The sequence below is a fragment of the Nesoenas mayeri genome (genome assembly GCF_963082525.1).
Source record: "Nesoenas mayeri genome assembly, chromosome: 8".
Taxonomy (NCBI): domain Eukaryota; kingdom Metazoa; phylum Chordata; class Aves; order Columbiformes; family Columbidae; genus Nesoenas; species Nesoenas mayeri.
In genome coordinates, this window is record NC_137554.1 from 5,899,358 (window position 1) to 5,917,300 (window position 17,943).

A 17,943-nucleotide genomic window follows, 5' to 3' on the forward strand; every position below is an offset into this window, starting at 1 on the left:
AGTGTTGGCACATGGTGGAGGGGTAGGACTTTGGGAAGTCCTTATAGTGCAGTCTCCAGTCTCTTGACTGGCTGTTGGTTCTCTGATCTACCGCTGATCCTAAGCTATCTGCTCTTGGTGCAACCAAGAGAATTAGTTTGGAGCCATTATTAATTGTAGTCAGTCTTCATGTGTAGTGGACTTTGCTTCATTTGTTCCTGACATGTTTAGAGTTAAGTAACAGCATGATAGACCTTTATTTTTTTAACCAAGGTCAAAATATCACTTTCATACTGGCCAAGTGAACAGTCAGCACTGGGAGCGTAGCCAGGTGATCAGAATTTGACACACTTCATGCTTGCTGTGGCCCAATTCCAAATGGTGATGTATCCGATAAAAAAATAATCCTGGTGGTGTTTTTCTTTAAGTTGTTGAGCTAAGTAGTGGTGGCTGTGAAGCTGCTTCTTCCTTTCACTTACAGAACCAGATTTTTGTTTTTGTACAGTACTTGGATGAAGACCTGAAGGTAGCTGGGAAATACAAAGGAAACGACTATAGCCAGTACTCTCCCTGGTCCTGTGACACCATCGGCTCCTATATTGGAACCAAAGATGCAAAACCCAAAGATGTCGTGGCAGCAAGGAGTGTGGAGATGGCGGTATGTAGCGATGAGGGGAGCTCAGCAGAAAAGCTGGTACTTCTCTGGCTTGGGAGGGACTCTTTGTTTTCCAGGATGATGGCAATACTTCTATTTATGCTGAAAAGTGTGTTACAGTCAAAGAATGCATTTGCAAGCATGCAGAGTACTTTACTAGTTTTTACTTGAAGGAGTCTCTGTGATTTGTGACTGCAAGAATACCCCAAACTTGCATCTAACTCTGTGCTGCCCTTTTCTGAAGCCATGGCTGTGGTCTTATTTTTTGCTGCTGCATTTTTGCTCGGTAAGTGCTGCAAAAGGAAGGGTGTCATCATTGGCCGTCATGAATGTAAGAAAAAAAACCAAAAAACAGAATTCTGAAATAGCACCACTATTCTGTTTCTTCCGAACATTCAAGCATCACTTGACAGCAAGAAGTATGCTGGTAGCACATCAAGTAGGAAGACATTGAAGTCTTAAAGAGAAAGGACTTCTTAGTCTGAGGGACTGTTTTACAAAGATGCACCTGTTTTTCTCCTTCACCTCCCGTCTGCAGAAGTGTTTTAGCATCTTTTGTTCATATATTGTCACTGTCATGGTGACCTTTGGCCAATAAGGAGGGGAGTAAGGAATTTCTGTCTAGAATTTATTCTTCTGTGGACAGGTGCTCACCTGTTGCAACCCCTGAACTAAATCACAGGATTTTTCTGTTCAGCTTCCGTAAACCCACAGGCAGGCTTCTCTGCTTCCCCTCTGCATCTTTGGAATTAAATGCATCTGTTTTCCATCCACTGAATTGTTTTTCTGTAAGACCTTGATGGCACTGTGTTAAATGGGAGCAAAAAGGATGCTTTCTCCCAGAAAAAGCAGAGCAAGAAAAGGCATCTTATCTTCATCCTTAGGTTGTTACATCTCCTTTTGCTCTCTGTCATACACAGTGTGTTTGCTCTGAGTCACAACACTGTCACATTTGACCTGGGGAAGTACTGAGATTATTCAGAATCAGCTTATTGCTGTCCAAGTGGCAGCGTTCAGGAACCAGCAAACAGCTCTCATCTTTCATCCCTGCTGCTAGAAAACAGTGCAAACAAACTGGAACTCAATTAAGAGAGGTAATAGGGTTCTGGAGAAGCAGCCTCCCTTTTCATTGCTAAACTAAGCGTTGTTCTGCCCCAGAGCTAGTTTTTGGATAAGCGAATAGGATCTCTGCTGCTCTTCAGTTTTTCTTTCCTCACAGGAAAAAATTCTCAGGAGACCTTCACTGCAGATGGCAAGTGAACTAATTCTTCCTTTTTTCGTTGTTTGTAAGATATTCCTTTTTTCAAGCATAAAAATAGTATCATCTGAGAGTGCATAATGCTGGATTTTATGCAGATGACATTGCAACTTCACTACATTCTTCCTCCCCCACTTAGTAAACAGAAATAAATTACAATTACTACTAGCATCCTAGAGACTTGAGATCAAAATATCATTTTGTTTCAGAATTCTGACGTAGATGCTGTCTAATGCCTTTTCCAGTTTCAATATGTTGCATTTCTTAACTTCCACCTCAGTTGTGAGCCATTTCACCCCTTTATTCCTGCCCTAGCTCTGTTATTTTGTCTGTTTCTAGCAATCCTTTATTCTCACTGAAAGCTTACGGAGTTTTAATTTTGGACCGTACTGAAGTGTTTGGCTTTCAGCCAGTCCTCTTTGTGTTGTAGCCCCACTTACCGTGTTCTTTGTGCTGTACATAGCACTGTGCTACAGTTTTATTCCTTTAGCGAAGTCTTAACTTGATTTTTGGCAATTCTTACTGTGTTAGCGTTTTCTGGCAGCCAGCAGATAACTTTCCCATTTAACTAAGCACTTTTTCTTCGTGAGTCTGTTTATTTCTGCTAATGTTTTGTGTTTATCTGGATGTGGTGATTATTTGAGGGGAGTGTATTTTTTGTGTGTTTCTTTTGTGTTGAGGAAGCTTTTTTTAAATACATTTTTATTCTTGGTAACAACACGCTGACTTGTTTAACTTACTCCAGGTGACTTCTCCCATAACTGGCCTAACTTCAACTCAGGAAAAGTTTTGTTAGAAATCTTTATGATAACCTGTTGTTTCTTCTTTTAAGTAATTTAAGTCAAATTGACTTATCATGCTAAATCCAGCTTGGTTTATGTGCACATCTCTTCCCTTGTGATGGCTTGGCAAACTTCTTTAAGTAGAGAGAAAATATTTCATCTGTTCATTTGCTAACCCACTCTGAAGCTGAGTTAGAAACCAGGATGTTACAAGCAGTTGTACTGCTTAATGAACAATGTGCCTGAAAAGATGTACTAGGCATGTCCGAGCAAGCGCTGGACTGAATAATTCCCATTTCGAGTCATCTCTAGGCTGGTAGGTGTTATAGCTCTTAACACTGGCCTTCAGATAAATTTCTTTTGGACTTTGAAAGGAGTATGTGTTCCTCAGAGATGCCTGCTGATCTCTTCTTTGACTTTATTCTGCAGAGTTTTTTTCCCCTTCTGTCCCATTAGATTTTCTGTCTTAATTTCCTTTTGCTGTTGCTCCCTTCTCTTAGACTTGTTCACAATTATGCAAGTGTTTCACAGTGGTGGTAGTAATGATCATCTGAAGTTACACCATTAAAGAGACATCAACTCTAACAGTGGAGTTACAAACTGAAAAATAGGAAGACTAGTTGAAGAATGAAGGGAATAGAGAATACAAGAGAGATTTACTGTACTGGTACCAGCTTGTTGTAAAAGGAATGTGGGTTTTTGGCTTTGTTTCTGAGTAAGTTTTTTGACTGCCTCTTCTGCATCTTGTCTAGAACGTGGAGAGTAAAGCCATGCGTGACCAGCGATTAGACATGCAGAGGAGAGCGGCAGAGACTGGTGACGATGACCTCATTCCGTTTGGAGACCGGCCAACTGTGTCGAGATTTGGGGCCATCTCTCGTACTTCCAAAGCGATGTACCAGAATTCGGGTCCCATGCCGGCCATGGCGGTTCAGGGAGCTACCACCAAATCAATCATTTCAGGTACGGTGTGTGCTCTTGGATTTTGCGATTTTCTTTAGTGCTATACAGTGTAGCACAAGTTGAAGACAACCCTTGTAAACTTAATTCTTGTTTCAGAAATCTAAAAATGTATGTTATGCCCCTAAAAATAACTCCAGGTAGGGCTACCCTGAGAAACCTGAAGAAAAAGGCTGCCACTGCTTCCTGCTCCAAGGACAGGTTTTGCACATGTAGTGTTGTTTGTTGCTGTTTAGAAAAAGTTATTTTGTTCTGCTGGTCCCTCTGAGATGAGGCTTCTTTTAAATCTGTTGTAGTAGAATGCAGAAACTTACCGCTTTCTCAAATATATATAACGCAAAACCATCATAACAAAGTACTGCACTTCACTCCTACTTGATGGGTAGTTGCTGCTGCGAGCTTAGTGTGGCCATTGTTTTATGGCAAAGCAAGCAGAATAGCAGTGGTTTGTTCTCTACACATCTGTTTTCTAATCACACATATAGTGTGGCTGTATGTCTTACTCCAAAAGGTAATCTCTTTCTTGAGGTGCACTGAATAATCTTAAGAAAATACTTCATTTTATTACCCCAAACTTCCTTCTAGATTTTTTTTCAGCAGTTGACTGCTGGAAACAAAACAAAAACTCATTTGCTTAATTCAAACAGTAACTTTCTAGGCTTTCTCGCTTTCCTGATAGCTTAATCTTTGAACTGGTGTTGACTAGATGTCTCACAATTATTAATCAACTCTTGAGTCTTTTAGCAACTTGAGTAATTGCTCTCATGGCAGCTGTAAGCTTGTTTTTAGTCCCTGTCTCTCTGAGTGCCTGAACTCCTTCCCAATCTGGACTCTGGAAGGCTGTAGCAGATCTTGTTGGATGTGTAGGAAGAGTCGTGCATTGTGCATGTCAGACTGGTTACACATAGTGTTTTTGCGTTTGTTGCAGCAGAAGAAATGCTAGACATCCTTTCTCTTAGGGGGATGATGTTTCTGGTTATTCTTTAATTTCTGCCCAGCACTGTGTGTTGGTTGACCTACTTAAAGGATAGTTTTGTAGTAATGTGACATGGTTTTCTTTCTGTTCACTGGCAGACTACAATCCTTACGGAACTCACAGTGGCTGGGGAGGCTCTCCGTATTCTCCTCATCAAAATATACCTTCTCAGGGACGTTTCAATGACAGGTAGAATTGTTTTATTTTTCCTTTGCTTTTTTTCTAAACTTTCGTTCTTTCTTTCTGTGCAAACTGAGCCAAGTTGTTTTTGTTTTGGTTTTAGTCTAATTGTTTTTTGCTTTTCTGATCCCAAAGGGAGAGACTGTCCATGTCAGATGTGGCTGGTCATGGGAAACAGTTGCCCTCAGCTGAACGAGAGCAGCAGCTGCGCATGGAGCTGCAGCAAGTAGACCATCAGATTAGCCAGCAGACACAAATGCGAGGACTAGAGGTTGGTACCGACATCTGGAAGAGCAGTGAGGGGTGGTATGGAGAGAGATGAAGTCAGGAAAGCTGCTTTTCATGTGTTGATGATCTTTCTCAGACTGTAAGGATAACCAATAACAATACTTAATTCTGTGATGCTGGGCATCAGGGCTATGGTGCAAGTGTAAACCTCTGCATAGCACCAGAAACTTCCCTGCGCTTCACGTGCAGATCAACACCATACTTGAATCTGTGCTCTGTGCACGTTGCTCTTTGCTTTTATTCTCTCTCTCACTTACTCCCCCTCTCTGTTCTTCCCTTAACTCAGAGACAAACTTGTGATGTAGGCACCTGTTCCTCTTGGCTTTGCTGCCATTGAAAACTGTCTGATTTTACGTACAGGAAGCTGAGATCTTTATCTGTTTCATGTTTGGCTTTGTGTTGTACCTGTTTAAATAGTGTAAGCCACAAGATGCAAGAAAATAAAAGCTTAAGATATTTAGCTTAAAAAACTTAACTTTAATATTTTGTCTCCTTGCCTAGAAAAAAGTGTAGTTGTGACATGAGGAAAGATGGGAGTCTCCATTTGTAAAAGAATTAATGAGCTGGAATCTTTGTATTTTATTAGTCACAGAAGGAGGCATGTCAAAGCATAATGAAACAATTGTCTTAGAAAAGCTTTAGGTGTTGTTTTTTTCTCCTAGGAAAATAATCAGTCAACATTTACTAGAAAACTATTCTTTGTACCTCAGTAACTACTCATATTAATGTTTTCCCAGAAGAAATTGCTGTAGGTATTAGGCAACAGCTTCTGCTGAAACGATGGTTACTGAAGAACACGTGTTACAGAGGAGGGTTATTGCAGATTCATTGTAAGAGCTGACAATTTGTAGGTCACAGCACCAGTTACAAGCAGTATGCATTTTTTAGTTACTCGAAACATAACTTGTGTTCTTGTGCTGCTCTTGTTTGGGAACGAGGAGAAAATGTTTTAAATCTTGCATGTCTGCCTTTGCCATAATCAAAGAGTATTGAAAAGTTGCAAAACCCATAAGTGGTCTGCCTCTCCTGCTCATTATTATTGTGATTTTGGCAGTTGTTAAATCCTGCGTAGCTGAGTTTTGAGCCTTGATATTACCATAATGTGAATTTCTGAGAACTCATTGGTTATTTTGAGCAATAACAGCTTTCAATTTCTCTCTGTTGTTCAAAGCTGCAAGTAGATATTTGAAATTCAAGAGACTTGATTTACCTGCTGCAAGGTTGTAGCAAGTTCTTGATTCATTCAGCCTGAGCGTGAAGAACTAGATTGTTCGGTTTTCTTCTCAAATGAGCATTTCTGCTTGTAGGCCAACCAGACATTCTGTTGTGTGGAGTAGTAGCTTCAATGCAGAGCACACACTTATGGAACCAATTCCCAAATACTAGCAAATTTTTGGAGTGACTGATGTGGTTCCTGCTTTTAGTTGGCTGCTAGGAACTTGCAGTTTGGGAATCACTGTGGTCACTTGCCCCTCGCTGTTATTGTGCTTTCTGATCTGGGCCAGCAGGGAGCTACATACTGACATTCATGTCCATGGAGATATTTTATATGGTTTTGCAATAATACTGGCTCTGCTGTAGAATTTGATAAATTCTACTACTGTAAAATAAAACAGAAGATATGCTTTTACTCTTTTGTGATCTATTTGTTAAAGAAAATATAGTGGGTTTGTTCATGTGCTTAATCTTAGTTTTGAGAAGGGAAAGGTATATGGGGAAAACCCATGCAAATTCATTACAGTAAAAGGTATTTAACACTGCTTGTTTAAAAGTGAAAGACTTATCTACATGTAAAAAATGTTTAAACTTGCATTTAAAAAACGTTAAAACTTGCATTGAAAGTGGTTTTGATTGAGACCTTGTTAAACATGGAGAGAGAAGGCCTTAGTTTTGCAAAGCAGCAATGCTCTCGATGATGGCATAGAGCTCTTTCTGTGCTTGGTTGTTGTGTGCTCAGTTGTGTATGTGCTTGGCTTTATGCATTTAGGCTGTTAGTAACAGGCTGCTGTTGCAGAGGGAGGCGACTACCCTGGCAGGCCAACCACAGCCCCCAGCCCCACCTCCCAAGTGGCCTGGGATGATCTCAAGTGAGCAGCTGAGCTTGGAGCTACACCAGGTGGAAAGGGAAATTGGGAAGAGAACCCGGGAGCTGAGCATGGTGAGTGCTGTGGGGGTGGGAAGGCAGAGACAGGGAGAGCCGTGGTGCAGCCCTCTTACCCTGCCAAAGAGGCTCTCTGGATGACCACAGCTGGACTCATCCGCCTCCCTCTTCACCTCTTTACTCTTCAAAACCTTCTGAGAATTACTTGAATTTGAAGTCTGGCCACTTTAAAATATTCTGCTGTTATTTTGTTGCCACTTGGAAATAAATGTGGTGCTGAATTTGGTGAAAACTGAATCGTCTCCAAGGTCACTGTGCCATGAGTTGTATAAACTGCTTTAACACAGAAAACTTTGTCTGCAGGTACAGGCTAGCGTTCAGAAGTCTGTGTGCTGTTACAGTCTATGGTCTTTGCTTGTTGTTACAAGAATCATCCCTTCCTTTCGGGAAATCTTGTGTCCTGAGAGGAGGAGCGTATCTTAGAGTCTGTTTTCTTGTCTTATGGCTTTTGTGGGTTACACTGTGTGACTCCAGTTTACAGGCCTTCATCATCGGTCCAAAAGGATGAAGCCTCAAATTCTTCTAACACAATGTTAAAGAATGTTTCTTCTGTCCTGTTTTTAAAGGAGAGTCAGTCTTCACTGGATATAAAAAACAAACTGGGCACCACTAAACAGACAGAAAATGGACAATTAGAGCCGCAAAGCAAGGCTCCAGCTGAGGACCTCGCACTGACATTCAGGTAACAGGGATTTTCAATCTGTCTTTGTGTCACAGGAGAATGACTTAAGCAGGGTCACTCTCTGGTATACAGGTAATACCACTTGCCTCACATTGATACCGCAGCATCTGCTATGAAAATATTACATAAATCAAGTTTTTGTAGTGCAAGCATGAATTAAGGGCCATTTCAGCTGATTAGTTGGTGAGTGGAATGGGACTCTATATCAATTAACACAACAAAAGTATTACAATCTTTCTGAGACCAGAATTCCATCTGGTTAATATTGGATGCTTAGTAAGAAGGAGCCGGAAACAACCAACCATAAAAGACAACTTTTATCTACTGCTTTAGTTTCAAAGGAAATAAATGTTCCAAATGTGAGAGGAAAGTTATTCCATTCTGCTAAGTTTTATGATGTGGATGTTATCTAGGAAGGTATGGAACTATGAAACTAAGTTCACTTTTATTTGTAGGCAGCAGTTTTTATTTGTGTAGATGTTGGGATTGATTTAAACTCACATTTGATAGTCAATTGAAATAAGTTGTTGTCTGGGAATGCTGGAAATCTACATAGCAAGTGGCTGCAAACATCTGTGAGTACTCAGACTACTACTTTGAACAGAAGAAGCTCAGATGTTTCATTAAGTTTGCATAACTCTATGTGAGCAGTTTGGAATCTGGATATTTATTCAGAAAGTGTGTTCAGAAAATGCAAACCTCTCAACTCTTGCTGAAGTCTGTATTTCTTATAATTGATCCTTGAGTTCGGTGCTGCAGCATTAGATTGAGGCCTTCAGAGCAGAAATTCTGGAAGTAATGAAATTGAAACTACTAGTTCTTTTTTAAAAACAGAAAAATTAAGATGCTCCAGATAAGTTAAATGTTCTGGAATGGCTGCATTGTATAGATATATACGGTACATCTTCTGGCACATACTGAAATAGTTTGCAAAATACAACTAATCTAGAACCATAAAAATATGTAGTCTTTTTTTCCATGAGCCTTGTATCAGTTCTTTGTCTGGTAAGTACTTCCAGTGTACCTGGCAACCTATTTATTATACAAGACAAGTCTTTGCATATTTTCACAACTGTTCCTTGAGATGCTGCAGCAACAAATATGAAAGTCCTTTTTACTTCAATGAGAAATCTCAATAATTACTTCTCTTCACCCCCTCCCACCTTCTTCTCACCGCTCCCTTTCAGCAGCGACGTTCCGAACGGATCACCCTTGACACAAGAGAACATTGGCCTCCTGTCCAACAAGACAGCATCTCTCAGCCTGTCGGAGGACCCGGAGGGAGGAGGAGACAACCAGGACTCCCAGACAGCGGGAGTTTCGCCCACGTCTGCTCCATGAAGTGAGGCCAACGTACCCCAGAGTTCCTTTTGCTGGGGTCTCGGTAGCTTCCGTCACGTTTTTTTTTCCAAGGGCGATCGGAGAAACCCAGGAGCAACAGCAGTAGCAGAGCAGCAGGTCCAGAGGCAATGTGCACAAACACAACTACTAGAAACAAATCCTGCACATAGTTCACATTAACGCATTTTTTAATTAAAAAAAAATATGAAAATTAGCAGTATCTGCAAGCGATTCAAATTAAATTTGTTTTTGTTCTGTGAATGAACTTTATTTTAATAACTTTGGACGCCTTGGATCCCAGGGCTTAAAAAAAAAAAGATATTATATATATACTCTGTTTGATTAATTGTATGATCTTAATGAAGTAGGTTTTTTCTTTTATTTTGGTATTATTACATACCCAGTGCATAGTTCCCTATCATCTTAATTTTTCAATGACTAAAACAATGTGGTCACTTCCTTAAATGGTTTAAAGGTAAACAAGGAACGGGGGTTGGAGAGTAGCTGTGAATTACGGTGTCAAAAGATGTGCAGCAAACTTCATTCTTAAAACAATTTTTCCCATCATAGCTAGGAACTGAACCCTATCTTGTGTGAGACTGTTTGCTTAAATTATTTAAGTTTAAACTACAAGTGACAGAATCTTTGCGATGCAACAGGTGCAGTCCTTTGTATATGTCCCAGCACAGCATATGTAATTAAAGAGCATAAGAAATTAAGCGTCCAACATACATTATTTTAAGGTTGCTGGCCTTTTATTTGCTGTTGGCACTGGAGAGGTGAGCAGAATGCAGACCCATCTGCTACAGCACAGGTATTTCTGAAGCTCGTTAGCTGGGGATTGTGCTAGAGAAGCTTAACGAACCACTGAAGGTTGTGCAGCCCTGACTGAGGCAGAATCTCTAACCTTATGTTCCCTCTGCTTCCTATTTCTATGCAGTTGCCGAAAGGATGTTAACTGCTGGTGAGCTGGCAGACCATGTTAATTTATCTTGCATTTGCTGGGGTTTCTTTCCCCTTCTCACTTTGCCTTTAAAACACGCTTACCCAGACTCCACACAAGTACCTTGATGCAGAGGGACTTGCCTTTTGAAACAGGTCTTTCATGGAGGCCTCCTTCTCAGCAACTATTGCCTTTTTCTTCCTTGCTATTTTATTATTAAAAACAGAGTAACTTCCTCTATAACTTGATTTTTTTTGCTTCACTTTGTTTTGTTCGGTGATACATGTTGTTTAATTGTAATGATGTGGTGAGGACCTTTCACTGAAGGAGACCAACACAAGAATCTTTGACTCTTGTGCATCAGTGATGTCAATTTAAAGTTGGCATTGTTTAAGGTCTGTATTAGAATTTGACACCTGAGAATCAATCTGCAGCTTGTCTGCCTTCCTTCCTAGATTCCCCTTGTATTGGGGAAAAGTTGCATCAAAAGGATCACTTTGGGTACAGCAAGGATCCTGTCAGAAAAACAAATCGTGCTTGATAAAGAGCTAATGTGCTACTTCTCCAAGAAGATGCTTTGTAAGCATCAGTTGGGGGAAGCTCTAAGCCTTTCTACATGTTTTCTTTCAAAGCTAAAGAAATGAAAGAGGTTTAATTCTTGCTGCACATTTTTTGGCTATTTTGACACACACTGGGGTGAGACCCTGTACACAAAGAACTCTGTGGAGAATGATTTTTCAAGTGCTGCTCGCTCCTTCTTGACCTGTTCTCACTTGTTTTTCCTTTCTGAGTTCGACTACTAAATCGGAAAGCACTGGTTATGTAATAAATTACTGCATTGCTTTGGTTGGGTAAAGCAAGAGTTAATAAATTTTCTTGGTTTTTAGTTTTTTCCTTAACCTTAACTCCTGCTGAGGTCATAGCAACCTTGGGCTAAGCTTTGCATTCATCATACTGTTAAATAAAACAAAATGGGGGGTGGGAGGGGATACAGTCCCACTATTGCCTACCAGTAGGAGAGTCCAAACAGAAGACTCTTTTGAGTAGCAATTATTTAATTTGCCCAGTCAAGGCACCGCGTTTATATACTATTTCACATTGAATTTGATTATGCCCTACAGACCTGGCTGGTCAAGGATTTGATACACATATTGGCTTGGGATTCGAGCTTTCTTTTTTATTTAAATAAAAATTTATATATAAATATATATATACATATATACATAGTTATATCTGTATATATATTGGGTATGTTTTAAGAATTTTTTCGCATGAGCGCAGCTGTTGTGATCAAATGTCTGGGAGGTAGAAGCACTGAACAAAAATAAAGGCATTTTTCAGCACACACGCCCATACTTTCCATATGTCTTCACAGGGGTTTATTTTGCTCTTAGTTAAACTTTGGCCTCTTAATTGCCTAAAGTAGTTTTGAAGCTTGCTCTCTTTTTTTAACCCTTCTTAACTTTTGGCAAAGAATCATCTTTGCAGTAGAACAGCTTCATCTACACCTTGTCCCCATCCATCCATATCTCCTACTCGAGGCCTCGCATTACAGCCGCTCCCCGTTGAGCCAAGCACAACTAGGCTGGGTTTTGAGCCTGTCAGGTCTGTTCCTCCCTTCTCTGCTCTGGAAATGATGATGAACCTGCTCACAAGTCAACCAACACGGGCACTGTGCCCTGTTCTCCCATCCTTTAGTGCAGAGCACCACTGTCAGGTCAACCTTCTCCTTGCTTTTAATTAGTTTTACTTCTTCCTGCTGTGTCATTATTAACACAGGGAGCTCATTTTAGTTGAGATAATTAGTGCAATATTCTAATTTAGGAGGACAAGCCCAGAATGTACCTTTTTTTTGACTGCAGTAATTCTTGATGTAAAATTTTTGGAAGACGGTTATGATCTGTTTTGAACCTACAGATTTGTTTTCAACACTAGGAAGAAAATCTGGAGGGGGGGAAAACAACTTGTTACCTTTTATTACTTGTGCCAGCTAATTTCCTTGCCAGGTTAAGGATTAGTTTTTCCTCCACTTTTGCTCCTGGAAGGAATTCTGCAGTAAGAACTTTTCAGGTTGCTGGCCTACGTATGGTGAATTCTTCCAAAACCTGTGGATTAGAAGGGAGACCGTACTGTTGGGGTTTTTTTTCTCCATTATCCAGCTCTCCATGCTGTACTTTGTGCATAGTGTCCTTGTTGTGATCGTTGCCGCCAGGTGAATGCCCTGTTTGCCCAGTATTATAGTTTGGCTTCTCAAATAGTTTGTTTAATATCCACCAACAATATTGATTTTTTTTTTTTTCTTTTTCCCCCTCCTCTTCTTGTCCTTTTTCTGTTTTTTAGTTGATGAAACAAGTCAAACAGCAAAATTTACTGCATGCTTTTAAGTCTTTTTGGAAGCTGCACCTAAAATTTTCCCTCTTTGTGGAAAAGCATCCTAGTAGAACTGCGAGGACAGATAGTTCTACATATAAAAGAACCATTAATGGTTACAGCAAATAACCAGGGAATGAAAATTAATGGAGTAATTCTCTATCCTACTACATTCATTTTTGTAGTCCATCTTTATCCCACTTGTACAGGAATGCTGTCCACCTCCGTGAAACCAGTGTACGCTAGCAAGTGGTTTCTTCTGCTTGGGCAAGAAGAACACAGTATTACAATGGTGTTAGGGCACTACTACATCATTTGGTAGGTAGGTTCCATTTTCTACTGCAGTAAACAACTTTGAACCCTTATTGATACCTGGGTTTCAGCCCCAGCACAGACAGACCCTCCAGAATAGGAAGCTTCAAGTGTTAGGTTAAGCTGTAGGATGTCATTCAGTCAGTGTAGAAATGATGTTTGTTTATTCTGGAGTATTTTCCTTCTCCTTCTGTCAACATCTCTTCTTCCTTTCCTGTGACCTAGTTCTCTTAATAGGAGAAACTTAACCTTTTCTTTTGCCCCTCGTGTATTCTATTGTATCCTGTCCCATTTTAGAGTATACTTTTTAGAATTTAGATCAGAGCACTTTTCAGACTCGCAGCACTGTTATCCCCTTTCTTAAATTCTCTGTGTAGTTTCTTCCGAGCTGTATTCTCTCCCTTCTGTCCATCCCTTCCTTCCTTTCCTTCTGTGGTTTGCCCCTTCACCCTCCCTGATTGTGTAACAGTGACAGCTTGCTGCCTCAAAACAGAGCATTCAAATGAATTCGCTTAGCCAATAACTTCTGTGAAGTTGCCTTTTCTAATGGTGTTATTACTCAGTGATGCACAAATGTGATATTGCCCCTACTGGTAGGCAAACGGGGGATCTGTATAAACATGGTAAACTGCTGTTTTTCTTTAGAGGAGAGCCAAAGACTTGTGCTTTACACTTTTTTTTCCTGGTGTAGCCGTTTCAATTGTCAGATCTTTGTAGGATTTTGTGAGTTGACTGTATTATCCTAATAACAATTTGCAAAAGCTAATGATTGTCAAGCCTTATCCGTGCATTGAATTGTGGAAAATCATTCCATTTAGTTGTACAATTTGCAATGTATCTGGAGTATTCAAACATGTTTTCAGTCTCTCATGCATTCTCTCAGCTGCCGGAATGGCTCATTGAGAAAGGGAGAAGGAATGTAGAAATTTTATATAATCAAAGAAGCCTTGTCTTTAAGTGTTTAAAATGAATACCCATTTACAATTTCTTCAGTTACAGTGAAAGATGAATCTGTGTTGCAAATGTGACTGACTTTTAAGCCCATTGGAACTGAAAAGACTTGTCAAACTGGAGCATTACATTAAATTAGATGTGGAAGAAGCAAACTCGTATGATGATGTTGTCTCTTGACAGCACGGACTGAGTAAGGTGGGGCAAATCCTGTACTAGAAAGGGCTGGGAGTGAGGCTTTTCATTGCTAATACAAGAAAGCCGCTTGCATTTTCCATCCTTGATCTAACTTTGAACCTCTTGGAAGTTTTCACTTGCAGAGAGAAGTCTGTAAGGCAGAGTAGCGTAAACCCTCATTTCCATTTATAAATCTGGACTATAATGAAGCAGACTTACACAATAGTTATCTGAAGAAGCCCAATATAAAGTATCTTTGGTTGACTAGCTATTTCAGAGCCAGTTTCATGGTCCAAGAAATGCAGTGCTAATAATCAGGAGGCTCAGCAGCAGGAGTGCTAACTCATCTTCTCTGTTCTAAACTGGGGAGAAAACCGAAAAACAAACATATAAACAGGGTGCAAGTTTTGTGCTTGTCTGTGTGTGTTTGAATAAGATTTTGTAGGCCTAGAATAGATGGAGCACAGAGCAAGGCTGGGGCACAATGTTACCTTCATATTCATATTTTGTCATCGTTCACTCTCCAAAACACACCCTTCCTATTCCCGTCTCCTAATGTTGGTAGCACCAATTTAAAAACAACCAAAAAAAAGTCAGTGTGGCAGCAGCTTAATTTCTTGTATCACAATAAATCAGTTCCCCTGGATTCAAAAAGGAAGCGAAAGTTCTTGAGTTGTCTAAATGGCGATTTAGACACAAACTGGAGGAAACATTTGCCTTGCTTGAGCAGATGTAAACTCTGAATTTCTGAGGCAAGTGAAGCTGCTCTTCTGAGCCACCTGTAAGGTATAGCCTTGCTGCTAACAGTTACTTGCAGTATACAAGCCTATGGATTATGTAGAGCAAATGGAGCTGTCCTCAGATCACATATAGTCCCAAGTGTCAAAAACTTCATTGGGGAGTCTCTTTCCCACACGCAGCTGTTAGCAACTGCATTATCTTCTGTTGAAATGTCAGGGGGATGAAAGGCTAGAGTAAGTTAGTTCAAGTTTCACAATATTAGTAAGCGATTTTGGGGAATGTTATCCCAGCAGTGTCCTTATACAGTTAACGTGTGGTCTTTATTCTTGTGTAGGAAGAAGAATGTAACAGCTTAGTGTTATCGCAGTCTTCAAGACGCTTCTTGTGATGCAGGTAGAGCCTTGATTAGTAGGAAAACCAGAACAAATTTAATATTGGTTTTCTTTATAATTTTATTTCCCAATGGCAAGTGTAATATCGTGCTGTGGAAACTCTTTGAACACTATGGTAAGCGAAGAGTGCAGCTTTTTCTGAAACTTCCCAACAAAAAGAGCACGTGGGAATGTGGGTTTGTCTGCATCAGGAGCATCCTAGTCATTTTAAGATTAAAATATATTACTATAATAATCAAAACTGGATGCCTATAGCTTAATAACCTAAATAATTAGCTCATCTTTCCCAGGCAATATTTGCAATTTCAGTGAGTTTGTGTATGGTTTTAGTGCAAATCACCAGGTATTCAGCATTTGGAAAAGTTGAGGTGTCTGGCTGCATCCAGCAAGTTGGGTGTCTTTGGACAACTGATTCTTAGATCTAGAATTTTTAGGGAAACCAACTATCAACTTCAGTTTTAAAAATACAGTCTTGGGAAAAATGGTAGCAACAGGGGGTGCAGTGTCTCTTTAAATAAAAAGCATTAGAGATGATGGAATTATATTTGAAAAGTATATGGGAAAATATATCTGTAAGAAAAAAATCTTATGGAGTGTTTGATGTTTAAGAAATTATTTGCTTCTTTGTAATGTTAAAAGGATTTTTATTAATAATTCTGTGGCAGACAGTACTCGCAAGTCTTTGGCATCCAAACCAGATTGTATATTGGATGGATCCCACAACTGGATGTGTGCACTGACCTCTTTATTTCTGGATTAAAAAAAACCCAACTCGGTAGCAGCATTTTCTAAATGTATAAAGCAACCTGAGACAGAAGAGAGGAAACCCTGTTCCTGTCACCGCTGCCGCACAGTTTACAATTGGTACCTTTAATCCGCAGCCTCTCCGAAGTGAAGCTGCCGTAACATGGGCAAATTGAACACATCAAATGACTTCCATTTTTTCCTAATTTTAAGGACTTCCCATTACTCCTTTGGCCTCTGCTTGCCGTGTGAGCAGCCTCTATGCCAAGAGAAGCTTTTCTTGAAGCCAGCTTAACGACTGTGCTGTAGCTTGATCATTTTTTCCCTGTTTTCTATGACTGGTAGCATCGTGTCGAGCTCTTTCCCCATTGTATTTGTTGCGATGGGGAGGAAGAGGTGAGGCAAGGCACATGTGGGAGGAGGGAGAAAGAGTTGTGGAAGCTTCTAGATGACAGCTCCCACCCCTTCTTTAAAACCATCAACTTCCAGTTGTGGGATTTCTCTATAGATGACCTTTTTTTCCTCTTTTTTGTAAGCCTAGTTTTCTTTGATCTTGGTAGTTCCATATAAGTCTCCCCGAGACATTCTGCAGTCATTATCACCTTTTTGGGTGGAGTTTATTTTATTTTTTTTGGTTTGTTTGGTTTTTTTAAATAACTTTTTAACATTGGTGCATATATGCTTGGGATAGAGCCATGTAATTTTCCAATCGTATTGATTGTATGTGATTGTGCCCTGCAGAGGTATATGTAACAAAAAATAAAATAAAAAGGATAGTCTAGGCAATAAAGGAGACCATGAGATTTGTTGAGTCAGGTTATCAACTACTTCTTGACTTTATTTAGGATCCTGGCTAAATGAAATACCCTGTCTACTGCTCTCATAAGTCAATGCTGAACAAAATGTCATGGATTCTCCTTGTTGAGCTAGTGTTTTTCTTGCTTTTCTTCTCATTCTGCTGTTTTCTTCCTTTCCTGCTTCTCTTCCCTGTCTAAAACAAACCCCAAATTTCTTGAACCTTTATGAGAATGGCTGACTCTGGGTTGGTATTGTGAATATTTATTGTTTGTAACTATGAAAACATTTTTAATAGGAATAGAGATTAAGTAGAATGCATTATAAGAATTCCATAAACTGAATTCTTGGCAAGTTCAGGGCAATTTTGAAGTCTTGTACATACAGGTCTGGTCATGGGGGAGACGTTCAGAGGCACAAAAGGCACTGAGGTGCCTTTCCTGGGAAGGTTAGATGCTTTACTACCTTTTGGAAAAACTCCGATGTGACAGAAGGGGTAGAAGACACATTTCCCTATGTCCAACTCCTTGTGTCTTTACTCCCACAATATACCTTTTAAACTTGAAAGGCAGGCCTAGATGCGCTGAACTGGAACGGAATGGATTGAAGGAGGCAAAGGGCAAGAGATCTGGAAGTCAATATTTGTCTCCTTTATTTCTCAAGGAAATGGAGACCTGGTGCATGGTGGTTATATAGAAAAAGCCATATATTGAAATGCTATATCTTCTTCCCCCTTCACCTTGCTTTTCTCCCTTTTAAAGCTGACTCAGCCTCACCTTGCTTCCACATAGTGTCTGAGGGTCCTCTGAGTTGCAGATTCAACAAAAAAAATAATGAGTGGAACGGTGGTGATTCAATATTTGGTTTGTAAATAGATTGAAGTGTCTACAAGGTCTTAACCTGCTTTTCTGTCAGCATTTATATTAAATGATAAATTAATGGAGAACACACTGAAATATCTCTCATTTTTCTATCTGGGATGAATGTGCATTCTTGTGTATTTTGGATGAGATACAAGACTTTCTTCAGATCAAGGATGTTTTTGTTCTCTGCCAGGCTGGAGCATAAGAGGCACCAAACAGCAGAGAAGCCCCGTGCCTCTGTTTGGGGGTCTGGCCCCTTCCTCTCTGACTCTACCTGTAAGTGAAGTGGCTGCTTCGTGTGTTCAAAAGAGGTGAACAAAAAGGAAAAATGGATTATTTTTTCTCGAAGAGAGTCTACATATTAAAAATAAAACCCAAGAAAACAGAAAAACC

General features: G+C 40.0%; 1 protein-coding gene across 14 annotated transcripts in view; it reads left to right on the forward strand.

Annotated features, from left to right (window-relative positions):
* Window positions 1-17,621, forward strand: part of RC3H1 (ring finger and CCCH-type domains 1) — a 62,412-nt gene extending 44,791 nt beyond the window's left edge. For 7 of the 14 annotated variants that reach the window (XM_080348815.1, XM_080348818.1, XM_080348816.1 and 4 more), the window contains 7 exons: window positions 467-637; window positions 3,427-3,637; window positions 4,709-4,799; window positions 4,926-5,061; window positions 7,066-7,236; window positions 7,806-7,921; window positions 9,109-17,621. In XM_080348815.1, coding sequence (XP_080204941.1) covers window positions 467-637; window positions 3,427-3,637; window positions 4,709-4,799; window positions 4,926-5,061; window positions 7,066-7,236; window positions 7,806-7,921; window positions 9,109-9,262 — 1,050 coding nt within the window. In that variant the 3' untranslated portion in view covers window positions 9,263-17,621. The remainder of the gene's footprint in view (window positions 1-466; window positions 638-3,426; window positions 3,638-4,708; window positions 4,800-4,925; window positions 5,062-7,065; window positions 7,237-7,805; window positions 7,922-9,108) is intronic. The other 7 variants (XM_080348820.1, XM_080348811.1, XM_080348822.1 and 4 more) reach the window with 7 other exon arrangements.
* The last annotated feature ends 322 nt before the right edge of the window (window positions 17,622-17,943 follow it).